Source organism: Falco biarmicus, chromosome 5 (genome assembly GCF_023638135.1).
Source record: "Falco biarmicus isolate bFalBia1 chromosome 5, bFalBia1.pri, whole genome shotgun sequence".
Classification (NCBI taxonomy): domain Eukaryota; kingdom Metazoa; phylum Chordata; class Aves; order Falconiformes; family Falconidae; genus Falco; species Falco biarmicus.
Window position 1 is genome coordinate 24,764,181 of NC_079292.1, and position 18,117 is coordinate 24,782,297.

The 18,117-nt window shown below is 40.2% G+C and overlaps 1 protein-coding gene across 6 annotated transcripts in view; it reads left to right on the forward strand.

The window, feature by feature from the left end:
- The window catches only part of SEMA3D (semaphorin 3D), a 147,721-nt gene that overhangs the window by 64,403 nt on the left and 65,201 nt on the right, over positions 1-18,117 (forward strand). For all 6 annotated transcript variants that reach the window (XM_056339939.1, XM_056339936.1, XM_056339942.1 and 3 more), the window contains 2 exons: positions 11,619-11,681; positions 13,403-13,522. In XM_056339939.1, the coding sequence (XP_056195914.1) occupies positions 11,619-11,681; positions 13,403-13,522 (183 nt within the window). The remainder of the gene's footprint in view (positions 1-11,618; positions 11,682-13,402; positions 13,523-18,117) is intronic.

Here is an 18,117-nt window from a genome sequence, read left to right on the forward strand (position 1 = left end):
GATTAGCTCAGAGCTTGCTGGAGGTGGTAGCACCCTGCGTGATCTGCCCTTCCATCCAAGCTGGTACAATTTTCCCTTTAGCCAAACCACTACTGATCGTAATGATTATTGTGCTTTCCAAGAAGAGCAGAACACAGACAGAGCCAGGAGAATTAGCTTACAATCAGATGATGCCTCTCAACACAGACTTTGTAGAGCAGAGGCTCACTTTGTATCGGAATGAAAATGTGTATTTGGTAAGCTGAACAGAGAAAGTACGCCTACATATCTGTGGTAATATGAAAGAAGGGAATAAAATTCATAACAACTTGCACATGTGGACTAAAAAAATCAGTGTCTGCAGGTTCAGATACTTCTACTTAGTTTAACCATTCAGGTAATCTTTAACTTTTCAGACAAAACACTGAAGAAAAGTATATTAAAAAAGCTAAAACTGACTGAAAACCTCTGCAGAGCATCCTGGTGTGCTGATTTCTGAGATCCCTGTGGCCATTCAGCAACTTTATGAACTTATCCTCTTAGTTAAATTCACAGGTAACATGAGACAATATCACATAAGTGTTTCTCTTTGGTTCCTCTGTCCTGGTAGAAACTCTTTTGGGGGGGGAAGACATGAGATGAAGGATGTTGTGCAAGAGGCTGTATATAAGTCTCAGTCACTGACAAGGTTTCAATGCTAAAGGATGCTCTCCAGCAGCAGGGAAGTGTCAGAAAGTAGCGTTTGTGGGCGCTGTGTTTAGACTGACAGTGGTTTGGGTTGGCGCTGGGCCAGACGGCTTGCTTCCAGGCTTTCCTGGTGAGAGGAAACCACACATGTTGGGACTACAAGGGTCTGAAGTGTGTCCTTTGTACTATTCTGGAGTAAGAGTCATCTGGAAAAAAAAATAATTCTTATATACAGCGGCTAAAATGAGAAGTAATTGATTAGAATATTAAGTTTCTGCCTCTAAGTGATGTGTTTATTAATGACTCTGAGAAAGAAGGGTTGAAAGACAGCAGGTTGCAGGGGGGTAAGAGAGGTGTAAGAGCTTTGAAATGAGAATGTAAGACTGTGCGTAGTATGGGGGTTCTTTTCTTTAAAAAAAACCACAAAACTGAACATGAACTGTAGAATGCTCTATGCTGGGTAGGTTCAGATTACTTGAGAAAAAGCTCTCAATTTCAGATATTTGTTATATTAGGAACTACTGATACCTCAAAAAGCCAAGTCATGGTCCCCAACAATTTACTCTCAGAAAATTCTTATCTGTGGATATAATTACTTGGCAAGATTATATTATAGAGCCTGATGCTGTATATTAAGACATTTCTGGAATAGTATTCAAAGAAACATCCAGAGCACTGTCTCCTGCTCCCTTCTCTAATGTATACATATACGTATCATTTAATAACTTCCTTTTTACAACCTAATTATTTACCTAAATTAGTTAATTTAACTTACATATATTAAGTTATGGCTTTATTTCCTGGCATATTTTTCCTGAGGAAATAAATCAATAGTTCTTTTGGAGTTCCAATTTTTTTAAATCATTGTAGTTTTTATTCAATTTATTGTGTAATTGGTTGAAAACTTCCTTAGCTGGCAGCCTGAAAAAATCCATCCAGTTTCCAGTGCTTGCAAACCTCATTATAAAACAACAGGATGTACCATAGTATAATAGAAAACTCCTCCAGAATGAAAGACAAATGTGGAAATCTAAAATGGTTGCACTCTACAAATAGCTAAAGCTTAGCAGAGGATAATCATTTTTCTGTATCAGGGATATAATTTCTGCAAAGCTGTTCTGAATAGAAGCCTCTAGCTCCTATTGCAGGAATAATGTTACCAAGTGCCACAGTCTTTTCTTGAAAGATCCTTATATGCCTGACAGGTGTTGCAAGCTATTTGTGAACTGGAAGATTTGCAGTTACTTCTTATGAAAAAAATAAAGATGTTCAGCTAAAGAAAGCAGAAAAGAGCAGCAACCTCCATTTATCAGGGCATAAGGTGAATCTGTCATGACCAGCAGAAGTACAATGTACAAAGAAACGTGTTTAATGTCATGAGAGGTGGAAAAGCTGGTAAAGAAATTTTATAGGAATCCTGGAGTCTGAGATCCTGCTGAAAGGATTACTTTGGTACATAGAATTTTCTTGTGAGTTTGCCTAAAGCCTTTCTTATTTTACTCCTTAAACTAAACAAATACTAAATACAAAATGTTGCCAGCTGGGTAAACACTTATGAAATAGCTGCAAAGAAGTGGTGCACCTTTCTGCAAGTCCTGTGCTCGCTAACAGTGGAAGCGGCATTACATGTCAGCGCTATTATCACCGTGTAATCCGCAGCGCAACCTGCCCATCTCTGCAGGAATAGGAATGCTATCAAGGGCTGACAAGCTTTTGAAAAGCTGCCAACCTGCAGGAGCTGTCAGTGCTAGAAGACATAGCCACATGTGGGCCAAATAGATAAACATGTCAGATCCCCAACAGCAGCTTTGGAACAAGTTGTTTTCACCTGCCCCAGTGGGTACTGGCACGGGGTCACAAGTTATTGTTACTTAGAGCATCCTTAGTTCATACTGTTGCTACTAAATTTTTGGCTTTACCACTTGCAGCTGCCCTGTGACTTATCCTTTAATGTCCTCTTGTATTGATTTTTATCTGTATTTCACAGCAAAAACCACATATGCATATATATACACATATATAGAATATATAGACATACACATGTATCAGCTGGGTGAGTGCTTATGAAATACCCACAAATAAATTCTGCACCTTTCTATAACCCCAGTGCTTAGCAGCAGTCCAAGGGGGGTTATATGTCAGCACTACGATCATTCTGCATTATCTGCATTGTAACCCACCCACCTCTACAGGAAGGGGAACATGTATTTGACTACATATGCATACTTATGTATAACAGCACCCTGAAGATAAGGAGCTGAATTTTACCTTCATTGCTCTGGGAAACCTGCTGTCAGTCTTTGTAAGCCTGCTTTCAATTAGGAATGAACCCAGCTGGGAATTCAGCCAGTACTGAAGCGTTGGTTCCTGCCATCAAGCCAGAGCCTCTGGAATACAGAGTCAGAGATGTTTATTGCAGCCCTGAAACACAGATATATATGAATACCGAGACTGGTCCTTTCTGAACAAATATGTGCTGCTTATTCTATAACTCAAAGGAACTTAGCTTTCTGCCTGCCAACAAAAGCTGTAGACTGTGGGTGAAGCCTTAACCTGTCAAAGAAAAAAGGCTGCCAGGAAACATCAGTGAAGCCCAAAGAGTCATGGGGAAACTACTGGAGATAGGGCATGAGGACTGGGTTAGTCTAGAACAAACTCAGTGGAACAGGTGGAGGATGGTCATGAGTCCATCTGGGACCATGTTGGTTTGTTCTTAGTCTCTGTGACTAGAAAAAGTTCTAAGACAGTTGTTGAGGTGAGGTTGAGATTTGACAGGGGCATGGTTTGACCCTCCATACGTGGGGAATGAGTTCCCAGGAGTAAATGGCCCTGGTTTTGAAATGAAGGGAACTTTTCTGGGTGTTGTAGTTCATAGGACACTCATTTCCACCTGTTTTAGAGTATTTCCCTTCCTTCCAAATTTAATAGAAATAGAAACCATCTTATCTATCATTTACAATAAAACAAGGCTGGTTTTGCTGGGGTGTCCATATATTTTAGTGTCCTGTCCCCATAGGTGGTCAACAGTGGGCACTGGAAGAAGAGCATGAAGAGAAGCTGTAACGGTGCTTCAGGTTAGGGACGTCCAGAGGTAGAGGTGATAACCCTGTGCTTGCCACCCCTTGGCGAGCTCTTACCATTGAGCTACGTCACTCTTGTTTTGAATGGCTGAAAAGCTTTCGGAGTCCATGAAATTGTTTGACAGATAAATTCAGGCACCTGTGTAGAAAAGGCGGAAGCTTTTCACCGGTGTTTACAGACACAAAACAACAGACATGGAAGAGATATGAAGAAAGCGGTATGTAACCAGAATGACAGCAGCCTGAGGTGGAAGAGGGTGTCTCTGTTATTTCCTTTTGCATTGTTGCTATAAATTATGTTTCTATAAACATCCGTTGTAATTTTTATATTTTACCCGTGTGTTTAGCTATAAAGAATTGCCAGTATCCTGCTCTCTGAAAATATTTGCTTGTATTGGGCTTTGACTTTTTCAAAGGTAGGATTTATCTTCATTCTGAAGCAATAAACGTATCAGGAGCAATGCCAAAACATGCCAGGAGCAATGCATTCGCCCTAAAAATCCTGGTGTACAGTTTCCTTTTAGGAGAAACAGAAGGTAGTCAGAAGTCTACTGTAGTTACACTGCGGAAAATGAAGTGTAAAAGCACTAAAGACTTTCAAGATTTAATCCAGTGTAAATGAAATCAGCATCTGGTCAGTTTTCTTTAAGCTTTCACATGTGCTCCTAACGTACACATGAAAACGCACTTTTCAGAAAACCCCTAAGTAATGAATTCTTCAGTCATGTTGGAGTGTGGGTCACAGTTGAAGAGAACTGTGGCACGTGGAAATCTTGCTTTGTCTCAGACAGATGCAACATTAAAAGCCCATTTGGTTCTAATAAGAGGTTTCACTCTAACAGCCACCTGCCAAGTTTAAGCTACCAACAGTCTGTGAATGTGGCATCCAAATACACAACTGTTATTTCCCTCTGACTTCCAGGGCATTTTACTCCATTTGACAGCAGCGTGAAAATAAAGAATGCCATACACTGACGCTGGCACTTCCCGTGGTGTTGTAAATCACTCTGAAACGATCCTCATATCCTCTTTTCCCCCTCCTCATGCCATATCAAATTATATCTTTCAGAGATTCAATTTTATAATTGGAGCTGGAAATTCTGAGCAGGTAACTCCCTGGATGTATATTTTGGGAATGGAATTAGTGCATCAGGTGTAGGAATACCTGCTGGAATATCTCTGGCAGATGTTAAAGAGATTTAAGAATATGTTTCTGGCTTCTAGGGATCTCTAAGTGTTCCTGAGAGTCTAAACCTTGATAAAACCAGTAAAAAGAAAAGTAGGTGAATGAAATCTCATTCTAAAGACAGCCTGGTTAGGTTTCAAACACAGGGAGTAATTCAGATAAGGAACTCAGATGTATTGGCTTCCTTTGTTTGCTGATGACTTCCAAATATTGACCTCCAGATACAAGAACTGCTCAGCGTAGCCTTCCTCTTAGGATTTGTATATGAGAACAATCTGTCCAGTTCCCCAGGCTGTGGACTTCCCATACCACACACATGAATGCAACAGATGTGCGGTATTTAGAGAGCAACTGGTGTACATGCATGCTATGCTAAAATCAGCTCGTTTTCCTGTTAATTAAAATACTCTCTGTTTTCAGCAAAATACTGCTAAAAAAGCGTTAAATCCCATCCAGGGTTTGTTGGGAAATTCAATAGATTTCTAGTGCTTGCAGTAGTTTTCAGTGAAGTGACCCAGGATCAGTATGCAGAAGTGACAAATGTCCTAGTTCTCAGGAAGCAATCCATGAGCACCCACTCGGGTGGCACTGGGATGTGACATTTATGATACTGTCTTATGCAACAGTGTGACAGCCTTATTGGATCACAGCCAGATCTTTTCTCAGGGCTCCTTGATCTGTTTTTCTTTGCTTTTCATTTTTCAGCTATGAATTGACAAATTCTTCAGGGGTGGTGGGGAAAAAAAAGCAGCAAGTCACATTATTGTCATTTTACTGGTGGGAAAACTGAGATCTGACTGTCACGTATAGGAGGGCAATAGCAGAACTGGGATTAGACTGTCTCCTGGTTTACTTTAGTGGTTTTGGATCATGTTGCACTCTTTACTGTACCCATTTTATGGTTACATTGGGCTAAGTCATGAATCCCACCCCCACCCCCTTTTTTTTTTTGTTCCCTCTCCATGCAGCGGAGTAGTTTCTCATGGAGGGGCGTTTTGGCGGAGAGTTTCTCAGGGGGAGCCTATTGCACATGCCAGCGCGACAACGGCTTTACAGCTCAGTCTGGCTTTGTTCTTTGGGAGCTGCAGTTGGGACTGTCATATGGGGAATCCGGTCATACCAATGAGCTTAAGCTTCTGAATTATGTTCTACGTGATTCACAAGGCCTTAAAAAGAGATTTTGATGTCCAGGAAAGTGTAATTATTTTTTTTTTTGCTTGCCTTCCCTTAAGCCAAAATAAGTCAATATAACAAATATCTAGTACATAGAATAAAACAAGGGAAGAAAGGAGGCTTTCCCTTGCTGCATCAAGCAGCTGTTTAAAATCAATGTGTTTTCCTCTAAGTGCTTCCTACCACCACTTATTCCTTTGGAATAGGAAAGAAGCAAGCCTTTCCTTCACAGGACACGGATGCAGCGAGTGAGTGTTACGAGACATGCTGATCAGCCCATGTCCTTCACTCCAGAAATGGACACATCCTGCTGGTGCTACATGTACCGCTAATAAAACACCTTGGGGTTTTTGTTGCCCGAGACTGTGCTGACAGAGTGCTGAAGCACATGTGCGGCGTCAAGCACGTGAGAGGTCCTGGTACAACCCCCAGGGCTGCTGAAAGCCATCGACCTCAGTGGGACACTCAAGTGCTTGCTGCTGGCATGACTGTGAAACTGGAAGGAGTCACATTGGTCAATTGGTCTCGCTCCCTGCTATCATCAGCAGCTACCAGGTGTAGCAGTTACTCCTTTCGTAACCTGGTCCAAAGCTGCTGCAAGGGACCTTGTGGGATGCTTCATGCAACTTCTTCAGCAACGTTGTTGCTATAGACCAGAACCTCATTAACACTGATGCTTCAGATTTATTTTTGTTAAAATCCACACTCTATATTTATTTATGACCAGTTTATACCTGTTCCCTCAGACTGTTTGTAATTGGTCTTCAGAGCCCTTTGATTCTTCCTGCGTAACATTACCAGTCTATTTGCATTAGTGATGCTTCCCAGCTTTGTGTCATCTGCACGTGTTCTTGCAGAGTGCTGGGTTTTTGGCCAGGGCTGCTGAAGGGTATATGGAATAGGGTGAGCTCTGATACTATTTCTTGGGCAACCTGATGAGTAACTTTCTGCCACAAGTTCTTTACTTATCAGGCCATTTTTCCTTATAATAATGTCTATTTTTGCCAGATAAGCTAATCAATTTCCATGTGGCAGCTTAATAAATACTTAACTGGAGCACTGGTGGAGACGTGCTCTACTGCATTAATATAGTTTTCAATTCAGCTATGTTATTAAAGAAAAGTACAATACTGGAGTAGAATAATAGCTCTTTACCAAGTTATATTGTCTTCTGCACCATACTTCATTTTCACTGGAAACTTAAGCTATTCCTTCCCTAACTGAAAATTAGTTTTGAAGCCTTACAAACAGATGAAATAAGACCAACAGGCCTGTAATTTGCTTAGATAAGTTGTGTTCCTCCTCTTTTATTTTGTCATGATATACCGTATTTCCCAGTCTTTTGGTAAAATCCTGCATCAACCTAAATTTAGTAACTTCATTAGAAACAACTCTTGGAAAAGCTGGACTTTCGTACAACAGTTTATTTGGAATTGGAGTTCACTGTTGTGTGTTTGAGGCATCACTTCTCCTAAGGATTTATAGTCTGTTAGCCTAGGAAAAAACCTGGACGAAGATATGTACAGAAAGATGAGGAAAATCTTGCTTGTAACCAGTATTGCTAATTCATGACAGATGGCAGCTGAAATGAAACTCTTAGAAGTGAGTCCAGCTATTATTTGTATATACTTATAATGATATATTCAGCATCCACATATCAATTTATGTATGCAAATAATCTTTTTGTCTGTTTGTTTTTCACTTTCCCCTTTTCATTCCTTTCTTCTCATAGAAAAAATACATATTTGGAGGAAGGGAAAATGTTACTTTTAGAAATTACTCTGTTCCTGATCTGAAAAGGACCTTTGTGGTTTTTAATGTTTTGTTCTAATGAGAAATCAATTTCCAGCTACCCTTTAAAGTGATACCTTATCTGTCCTACACTTATGTATTACTTAATTTTGTACTCCTGGGAAGTTTTCTTTCACTCTGCTAGTGGAGAACTTATTAGCTTGCGTTTATTAGGAGATTTTAATTCCTTTCCTGTTGCTAAATTTAAGAAAATATTTGTAGAATGATTTCAAACTAATGGTAATGGGTTTTTTTGGCTGTGTGTTTTTTTTGGTTTGTGGTTTTTTTTTTTTTTTTTTAATTGGGCTATAGAAGATAAAATCAGGAAATCATGACAGTAGCCAACCCTTGGAATATTGAGACAGATATTTTGCAAGGAAAATAAACTGAAGATTAAGAGAAGAAAATAATCCTATTTAAGTGTATGGTTCATGTATTTCAACTGGTTGCATTCTTGCCTTAAACTCAGTAACCCCATCTAGCTATTCTAAGATTTCTCCAGACATTTCAGATACAGATGCAACCACAGAATATTTTATATAAATATATAATTTTTATTGTATGTAACATGAAATGATTATAATTTTACATGTCAGTCTTGTTGTCACTATTATTATTTATTGTTTGGTTATTTGGGATTATTTTCTTTCTTTGAGGTTTTACTTTTTGAGGAATTTAGGAAGAAGACTTTGTTAAATAAAATGTTACCACTGTGAATTCAGCCTGTAAACTGAAAGCAATTGTGAAAAAAACCTCAAACAATTTCAAAGCATCAGGCCATCTACAAGCTCAAAGATTTTAAATATAGAAGAAACTACTGGAGCATCTAGTCTTATTTTTACATATTATGAAACTAAGTAATTAGTCTGAATAAAATATAATACTATGACTTAATTTCACCCCCTACAAAAAGTCAATACAGATGCATGTAAATAAGCTTATGCATGTGAAAATTTAGTGAGACCATTTTATTAGGTGTAAAGTTACTTGTGTGTCAGTGTGTGAGGGAACCAGATCTATGGTACTGTTACATAGCATGTGATGTAATGAAAAATCAAGTTTATGCTTTCTTGCTCAGCACATTGGCTATTATTTATTATGCATTTTGCTTGACCTATTACAATTTGGAACTGACAGTTTCTGGGAACCTCTCATTTCTCATGTGGAAAGCAAATGAGTTACACTTTAACTCCCCCATATATAACTGCAAATTGATTTTAAAGTTGGATGGCTTAGCTTCGCTTTTCATTGTCTAATGTGGCCTTGTATGACGCTAAATGCTAAGGCTGTTGAGTAGCCAGAAAGTAAAACAATTGATTTTTTTATTTTAATTTTCTATAATTGACTATGGTAAATTATCATAGAAAAGGGGGGTGTATATCTCAGCCTTGTACAAAACCCACTATTTCCCATGAAGGAATCTGTAGGATAATTGAGGGTAGAGTCGAGTCCATTAATACATGTCATGCCTTCAAGCAGATGTCCTCGAATGTAACTGGGTCTCCCAAAGCAGAGGTCCAGTTCTGTGTAGTTGGCAAGGAGAGCTGAGCATTTTCAAAAGCATGCAGAGGGGCATCTTGTCTGCCTAACCGGATACCTAAACTTTGTCCAGAAATATCCAGCAACCCCCAAAGACTGCTAGCCTTCTCTGTTACCGATATAGGGATCTTGGCCAGAACTGGGCATAAAGTTTATGTACAAGAAGATCAGGTCTCAGCTTACGTCTCCTTGGCCAAATGTATTTGGAGATCTGTGATCTTCTACTTCTCCAGCTGGTCCCTTTCCTCAGCTTTTCTTCACGAGCACTTCTTAAGCCTTAGCTCTCCTCTTTAACCAGACCAGCACTACAAGCCAGACTCATCCCACTCTGCCCAGGCGGAGACCAGATGGGTTGACTGGTGCTGCCTTTGGCTCCTCCCGATGGCTTTGCAATGTTCCCAGTGCTGTTCTTAGTACTTTCTGGCATTGTGCACTGTGTAATCCAGTGGCACGGCTGATTTCAGATTGCACTTTCATACCTGAATGCTATCATGACATCAATCTGAGAAAATGCTCTGAGAAAGTAGATTTGTGCTGAGATGTTGTTATACTGCCTTATCTCGACTTTAAGTAAATATTGCTGTAAAGGGTTAAGGTTTCAGTAACTTAAAATGCGTTATCTTTACCAAGAGCTTCTCATCAGAAAGGTAACTGTAAATTCAGTTCAGAGGAAATTAATTTCCTTGCAGAAAGCCAATCCATCCATTTTCATTGCGAAGAGAAAGGGAAGTGAAAAAAAAAAAAAGACTTTTCAGATTGAGAGGCATGCTGGCTGTAGGTTTCTGACAGTGATAAACCTATTTGACACAGGGCACTCTTTCACTTTCCTTACCGGTGTGGGACTGAGCCTGTGTATATGGCAAGCCACATCCTACAGGGTGCCAACAGCTGGGTGAGAGAAGGAGAATATTACAACAGTTAGCTCCTCTGGCATGTGGTTGAGTTGTGCATCCTTCGTTGATGATGATTTTTTCCTAATGCACATTATGATAATCCTTTATTCCTATATATTTCATGATTTAAGATTTTATAAGTGTGATTTGAGACTCAACACTCCTCTAGAGCACCCAAGACTACTAATAATCTGTATACTGGTTCCTGGGACTTGAGGCAATTTCCTAACTAATATTTTCTCAAAAATTAGTGTGATTTTTTGTTGTTGTTTTTACCAGTCATGACAAACATTATGCATTCTCATTGCAAAATGAGAAGGAAAAAAGATCCATGTTTAGCAAGGTGATTCTGGGAGAGTTTTTATTTAGCTTCTATTTTTAATTTAATAGAATCAAACGTGTACTCAGTCATATCCAGTTTTGACTGTTCCATTGAAATCAGTAAGCCAGAACCTGAGCTGTCGTTCGTTGGCATTTCTTCACTAACATAACTGGGATTACGGTAACTGATAGTAGTTTGTCTTCTGGCTCCATCTACACCAAAACCTAGTTTATAGAATTCTGGAGTGGAGATGAAAGAGCAAAGAGAAACAGTGATAATGCATGCTACCAATTATCTAAAGTACTGATTCTCCTCTAAACGTCTATGTCATTTTCTCAGCAAACTCAGCTAGTGTTGATGGGTGACATTTTTAAACCGTGTGCTACTGATTTCTGTCAAATGTACTTTTTGTTCTACAAATTTCCCTTAAGCTACTTTTAGGGTTTTTGAACAAAACTTCTTTTCATTTGAAAATTGGCAGTAACAGCTAAGTATTTTTTTCTAATGGCTTTGCCAAGTTCACTGGACCAAATTAATCACAAATGTCATTTGCCTTGTTTTGCAGTCAGCGTAGTTTCAAGATGATTTGGCTCATCATATCTTTGAGAAACCATGTAGTTCCTAATGGTGACAAGGTGTGCCAGCCAGATCAACTTAGTATTTTTTAAAAGTACATATAGACAATGAAGCGATAAACAGACAGGGTTTTTGATTTAAAGCCTCTTCACTTTTTGTAATGGAACCTGGTAATGGTTATATGTATATATATGTATTTAATTTTGGGGAAGGCTGCAACAAGCCTCTCCTACCACCCCATGTAGCATTTGAAGTCATGTTCATTTTAATTGACATGCAAATTCCTTCGAAATGCATAGATGTGTTTTAACTGTTCATTCAAGGAAATAAACCACGGTCACAGGACAATTTATAATATTCATAATCTCTGTCTTATTTTAACTATGTTACAGATTTACTGGCCTGCAGCAAAAGAAAAGGTAGAATTATGCAAATTAGCTGGGAAAGATGCCCATGTAAGTATGTTATATATTATTATTGCTGAGGATATCATATATCTGCATGTTTGTTTCTAAATGCACAAAATGGGTTAGTCAGCTGTTGTTACACTTTTTTCCTGAGCTAATGAACTGTCTTTTTCTTAATTTAAAAAAATGTTACACTTCTACTTTTTCCTTTAGATGTTAATGCTTCCAGAAAAAAATAATATTCAGTATTGCAAACAGCAATCATGCTAAGCCATCTTTGTGTGTAATAAATGCAGTTGAGAGATGAATGGACTTTCCTCCAAACCGTATCCCAGGTGATACTCCCCTGAAATCTGTTCTTTCCCATCAAACTGCTTCTTTTTTCTTGGGAATATCCTGAATGTAACTTCATTATAATTCATTAATGAAACAGTAGCACAGCAGAGTACAAATTAACTTAATTTGTAGACAGCTGCAGTTAAGGTTAAAACAAACTCTCAGACTCATTAGCTTTCCCCTGGAACCACTAGTCTTTAGAAAGTCTCTTTAGGAAGCGTATTTAAGGTGCATTAGTACATACAATAAAACTTTCATATCTCTTTTGCATAGTACAGATTGCATCATGTGCCTAGAGCCAACTATAAATGTAAACATTTCCCTGCTGTATAATAAAATTTCTTCCTTTTCCCTCCACAAATCTTGTAGTTTCTATCCAGCTTGTCTGTTACCAAGGTGGGTGCCAGCTCAAAACACTCTCTCAGCTCTCTGCCTGAGGAATTTCCACTTTTTATCCTAACTTATTGCTACCCTTATCTTTACAGCAGAGAAAAACTAAACAACACCTCTGCTGAGTACTGGGAAAATTCTAATACTGTTCTATATGGAGGATTTGTGCTGATCTATTTCTACACCAAGACAAAAGGAAAGGGACTGGAGAGGGGGATATTTATTTTGACATAGATCATAAATATCTTCTTTTTGCTTCTTAATTGGTCTGTGTAGCTGGCCTCTCACTTAGGTGTAGGGTGGTAGCTTGGACCTATGAACAGGTCTTGTGTATTCCTTCCTAAGTACCTTGTTATATGTGTATGTATATATTTAATTTTGGGGAAGGCTGTGGCAAGCCTTTCCTACCACCCCACGGAGAAACCCTTGCAGCATGCAGCAGCTGCCTGCGCTACTCACCAGCAAGGACTGAGTCCAGCTAAAGCCGGGACTGACCCAAGCATCCCGTAGGACTCAGAAATGCTCAAATAAAAGTGACCAGAAGAATGTGGCTGGTGCAAAGAAAGTGCACTCATATACAAAACATACCCTTGGAACTATGCTGAAGCCCTTCAGCCCACCACAATGACTTCCATCATGTCAACCTTGGTGCTAAAGCTTGCACAGAACCCTGGTTTGGGAGCAAAGGTGGGAGAATTGGTAGCCAGACTAACCCAGTAGCCCTTCGACCTCTGCCCAGTTGTTGACAGAAGTTGTTTGCTACAACACAGGCTGAGCAGATACCCTCCAAATGCACTACACATGTACCTTCTCGTGGCTGCAAGCATTATAGCAGAATTAGTCTTGCAAGTCTGATTGATGAACTGCCTAGTAGATAGCCACTGCGCAAGTGTAGCTGTTGCAGCTTCCATCTATTTAGTAAACAGTCTCTGCTACAGTGATTTTGAGTTTAAATACACCAACACTATGCCTATAACTTAGTACAATGTATAACATGAAAGAATAAATGTGGAGATTAACTTTTCTCGTTCTTTTCCCAATAGACAGAATGTGCCAATTTTATCAGGGTTCTTCAGCCCTACAACCGAACCCATGTTTATGTCTGTGGCACAGGAGCGTTTCACCCTCTCTGTGGATACATTGAACTCGGAACTCACAAAGAGGTAATTTAATTTCCTCACTACTCTGACACGCCAAGGAATAACCTTCATTTTGTTTAGCATTCATCATAGATTGGAAAATACTATGTGAGTGTTTAAAAAATGAACTGACAGCAGCTTGCGTAAATAACAGAGTAAATGGTGGATTTTGCAGGTCAGACGGGAACTCTTGTTCTCACATTCGGTATGTGCTATCTCTTTTGAACAAAGCACTTTCCGCAGTAAGGCTCAATACACAAACTTCTTCAGAATGACACTTTCACATGATTAACTAAGTGAAGAGAACATTTAACCCAGGCGTCTGCTTTTCTAGTAAGTCATTTCCGCATGTACTTTCTGCGTACATACACACACACACACACACACACACACGCAGAGTTCAAGATGAGACTCGTAGGTCTAGCTTTTCATGTCCGTATACCCTTGGTCCAGAGAGATGGTTTCCTATTCCTTGTGCGTGAGAGTCATACACAGCTCGTAAATGTTTTCTGAGCTGGAGTCCAAGGGAGGCATCTTAGGACCTTGCAGACAGTTTGCAGCCCTGTCACTAAGTAGATGTTGTGTATCCTCCATCGCTAGTGGTATATTCCTGAACTGAAGTCAGCAGCTGACTGGTCTGCAGTTGCTGGTGACAAAGAAATCTCTGTCCTAAGTGGTAAATGTTTGAGACCTAACCCCCACAACAGGAGAATTTTGGTGTTGTGTCAGCAGCCACTTAGTACACAAGTCTCTTTTTAACTCCTATATGTATAACACCTTGGCTATATTTATAATGCTGGCTCTGTTCTCAGTGTCGAGATGTGACTTGTCTGGCTACTTGCCTGCGGTGCAGGCTGTAGAAATAGCTATAGCTATAGAAATAACTATAGAAATAGCTTTCTCTTGGTGTCTTGTTGAAATTCTGGGATAAAAGAAGTGGGGTCTAGTGATATGTTATTAAATGTGATAACCTAAAATATGTACACGTTAAAGGTATTCTGACATGTGGAATCAAGGGCAGATGCTTGCAGAAAAAAGAAAAGAAAGAAAGAAAAAAGTTATTAGTGCTTGCCCAGGTTGAGACCCATCATTATATTCAACACAATCTGTGGGTTGTTTGACCAGCCCAGAGGGACTGCCTGTGTTACAGAAAACTGAAGCTGCTTGAAATCTGCACGGTGGTGTTCTTTCCCTAATAAGCCATTAATGCTTTTGCTATTGTCTGGTATATGCTGTATAATTGGGCTTGCAATGAAATAATTTTGTTGGCTTCTTTGCTTTGCTACTTTAAATACTACAGTGGGAGCAACTGAAGTTTCAGATACCTCATATCATGCTGATTCCTTAGCCTGAATGATCAAATACCTCGCTGAATTGAACAGAACAGCTCCCAGCAAGAGTATAAGGCGGCTGTGGTTTACCTCTGGGTCATTAGTAAGATGCCTTATTCACTCTACCATTGCACCTTTACTTCATTTGTGAAGGTTGTTTTCATCAGACGTTATGAAATTATGGATTTGGTCTGATTGTTCAGTCCAGGAGCCAGTCTAGACGAGGGGTCTGTCTCAATTAGACGTGACCAATTACCTTATGAGAGGAAATGAAAGAAGAATCCTGGTATTGTGTTTCCTAACTCCTTCAGTGTCTCCCAGGCCTGCCTCTGCTGCATTCCTCCTGGTTGCTCAGCTGCAGTGGTCGGTCGGACAGTGTGCAGCACCGCTCACGCTTCTTCTGCTGGTGCATCGCTTCTAAGCCTCCTACTGAATTAACAGCTTTGAATAGCATCAGGCGTATTTTCCTTTTCCTTCTTGGACCACAAGCACCCTACAGCCACTGGTCTTGTGCTGCCTTTCCGGGTAGATGTGATAAGGCAGGAGGGTGCTGAGGACAGACCCATTGACATGAATTTGACAGGCAGCTGAAAATGTCTCCTTGTAGGAACTGGAGCCAGGAGCCCTACATAGTAATGCAAAGCACGTTATTGCACATCTCTTCTTTTAGTATTTCTTTTCTCCCTTCCCCCACCCCTTTTTTTTTTTTTTTTTTTATCTCTGGGTTATAAGAATGGATAATAGATGTTCGGTAATTAGAGCCTCTACAGGAAGCTGTGGGATGCTTGGGAAAGCCAGGGCCTGAGATAGCCTCATGGGGGCTGTGAGACCAGGCAGGGCTCTGCTGACCTTTGGGAGCTGCTTGGCGGCTCTGCCCAGTGGTCTGCCAGCCAGTGCCAGGGCTGTGGAAACAGTGTGGGTCAGGTGACTGAAAACCACAGCAGACATTGCTTTTGAAGCAGTACAAATCCCCTAAGGGATGACACAATTAAAGGGGATTAAAGTCCTGATCTTGCTATTGCTGAAGTCACTGCCAAAACTTCTCTTGGCCGGTGAAGAAGAGGTTTGGCCCGGTTGGTGCAGTTAGCCACAGCTCTCCAAGGGATGCTCTTTTCTTTGAAAGCTTTGTCCAAAGGGAAAGCAGGAGGTTAATTGTGTGTGAGTGCCTGGTAGTGTTGGTTAGTTTGTCCTGGTGAAGTCCGGAATATTTGATGCTGATCTGTAAAGCCCCCAGTCCCTCGAGTCCTGCTGGACTTGCAGGCAGCCTCCTTGCATGTTGCACGGCACAGGGTCCTCCCGGCAGCTCAGGGTCACACATCTCAGAGAAAGGAGAATGGGACACTGAAATAACATCGTCAGAAAAAAAACACACCAAAACAAAAGCTTAATTTTTATTTGAGTTTTCTCCTGTGATCCACTTTAGTAGCCTGAGAGTTTGGTTTGCCTGCTAACTGTCGTGGTTTAAGCCCATCTGGAAACCAAGCACCATACAGCCAGTTGCTCACTTGTCCTCACTCAGAGGGATGGGGAGGAGAATCGGAAAGGAATGTAAAAGTCAAGGGTTGAGATAAGAACAAATTTAATAATTTAAACAGAATAAAGAGGTAAGAACAACAATAAGAACAATAACAATAATAATAATAATAACAAAATGGAAAGGTGGGGAAAAGGGGTAAAGCAAAAGCTGCGCACACAAGCAAAGCAAAGCAAGGAATTCATTCCCCATTTCCCATGGGCAGGCAGGTGTTCAGCCCCCCCCAGGACAGCGGGGCTCCATCACGCGTAACTGTTACTTCAGGAAGACAAACACCATAATGCCAGATGTCCCTACCTTCCTTCTTCTTCCCCCAGCTTATATACTCAGCCTGATGCCATATGGTATGGAATGCCTCTTCGGCTAGCTTGGGTCACCTGTCCTGGCTGTGTCCCCTCCCAATGTCCTGTGCTCCTCCAGCCCTCTGGCTGGCAGGGCCCAAGGAACTGAAAAGTCCTTGATTTAGTATAAACATCACCCAGCAACAGCTAAAAACATCAGTGAGCTCTCAGCATCGTTCTCACATCAGAGCCAAAACACAGCACTGTACTAACTACTAAGAAGAAAACTAACTCTATCCCAGCAGAAACCAGGGCACTAACCCACAGGTCCGGAAAGATAATGGGGGGTTGTTTTTTTTATGATTAAATCCTGCTTTGCGTCAGCTAGGATTGCTGGAGGAAATGGAATTTATGTTCACAAATTGGAATTGATTTTTCTGTTCTTTTAAGGAGCTTAATTATTCAATATCCTGGGCCTTTGTCTTCTGAGCCTAGAGAGTATAGGAGTCACCTCAATGAAGTAGAAAGGTTTGGTCATTTATAATCTGATGTGCATTAAGGATGAATTGAATTAACGTGTTGTGAAGTCTGATCCTCTGTGGCCATCTTTGGGCATATTTAACCATCCATTTGTACTCTTCAGTCCTCTTGCAAGAAAGAGGTATAGAAGAAAATAATTAAAACAACTTCATCCTTTTTTAAGTAATTGTTTAAATCACAGAGGTGTGGTCTTCTTTTATTTTTTCATTAGCTTCAGAAATTATTTCTCTGCAACAGACATTAAACCCACAGTTACTTGATTCCTGAACACTAGTGGGATTTTAAATATCACTGTAGGTAGGAGAGTATGTTCACAGTACTTCTGTAGGCAATCCCTCCTCTCTTAACAGCAGCTGAATTCTGAAAATCAAGTCTTAATACCTGCAAAGACTTCACTTTACTCCTTGGAGCAATCAGTTTGCCTTCAGAAGGGCTCACTGTGGGTTTCAGGTTAAGCGTGCTTTTAGGAAATTAAAGGAACGGGTGAAAACATCCTTGCTGGCAGTTCAAAACTATAATAAAACTTCCAACTGATGCTTATGACAATTGAGTTTAATGCCCACTGAAAGCATCAGCAATAGTTTTAAAATAATTTTTTTTCTTTATCTTCCTTTACGCCCTTGTTCTGTGACCCAGGAATTAACCACCCTGCATTTGGGAATGCCAATGAAGGATCTATTCTGATACCTCTTGTATCATTAGTCCTGTTAAAAACTAACAAGAGAGAGCATATGCTGCTTTCACTTAAAAGGGGCTGGACTGTGTCTGATGCAAACATTATACAGCAGTCCCTGGAGAAATCTAAGAGTCAGCCAGAACCCCTTCTGGGTCTCCTGTTGCAACAGAGTCTATCAGCACTTTCCCAAATAGAAGCCAGTGCCTTTTAAGTACAATCCAGCTTTTAATTTGAGTAGAAATGAACAATGTATCTTC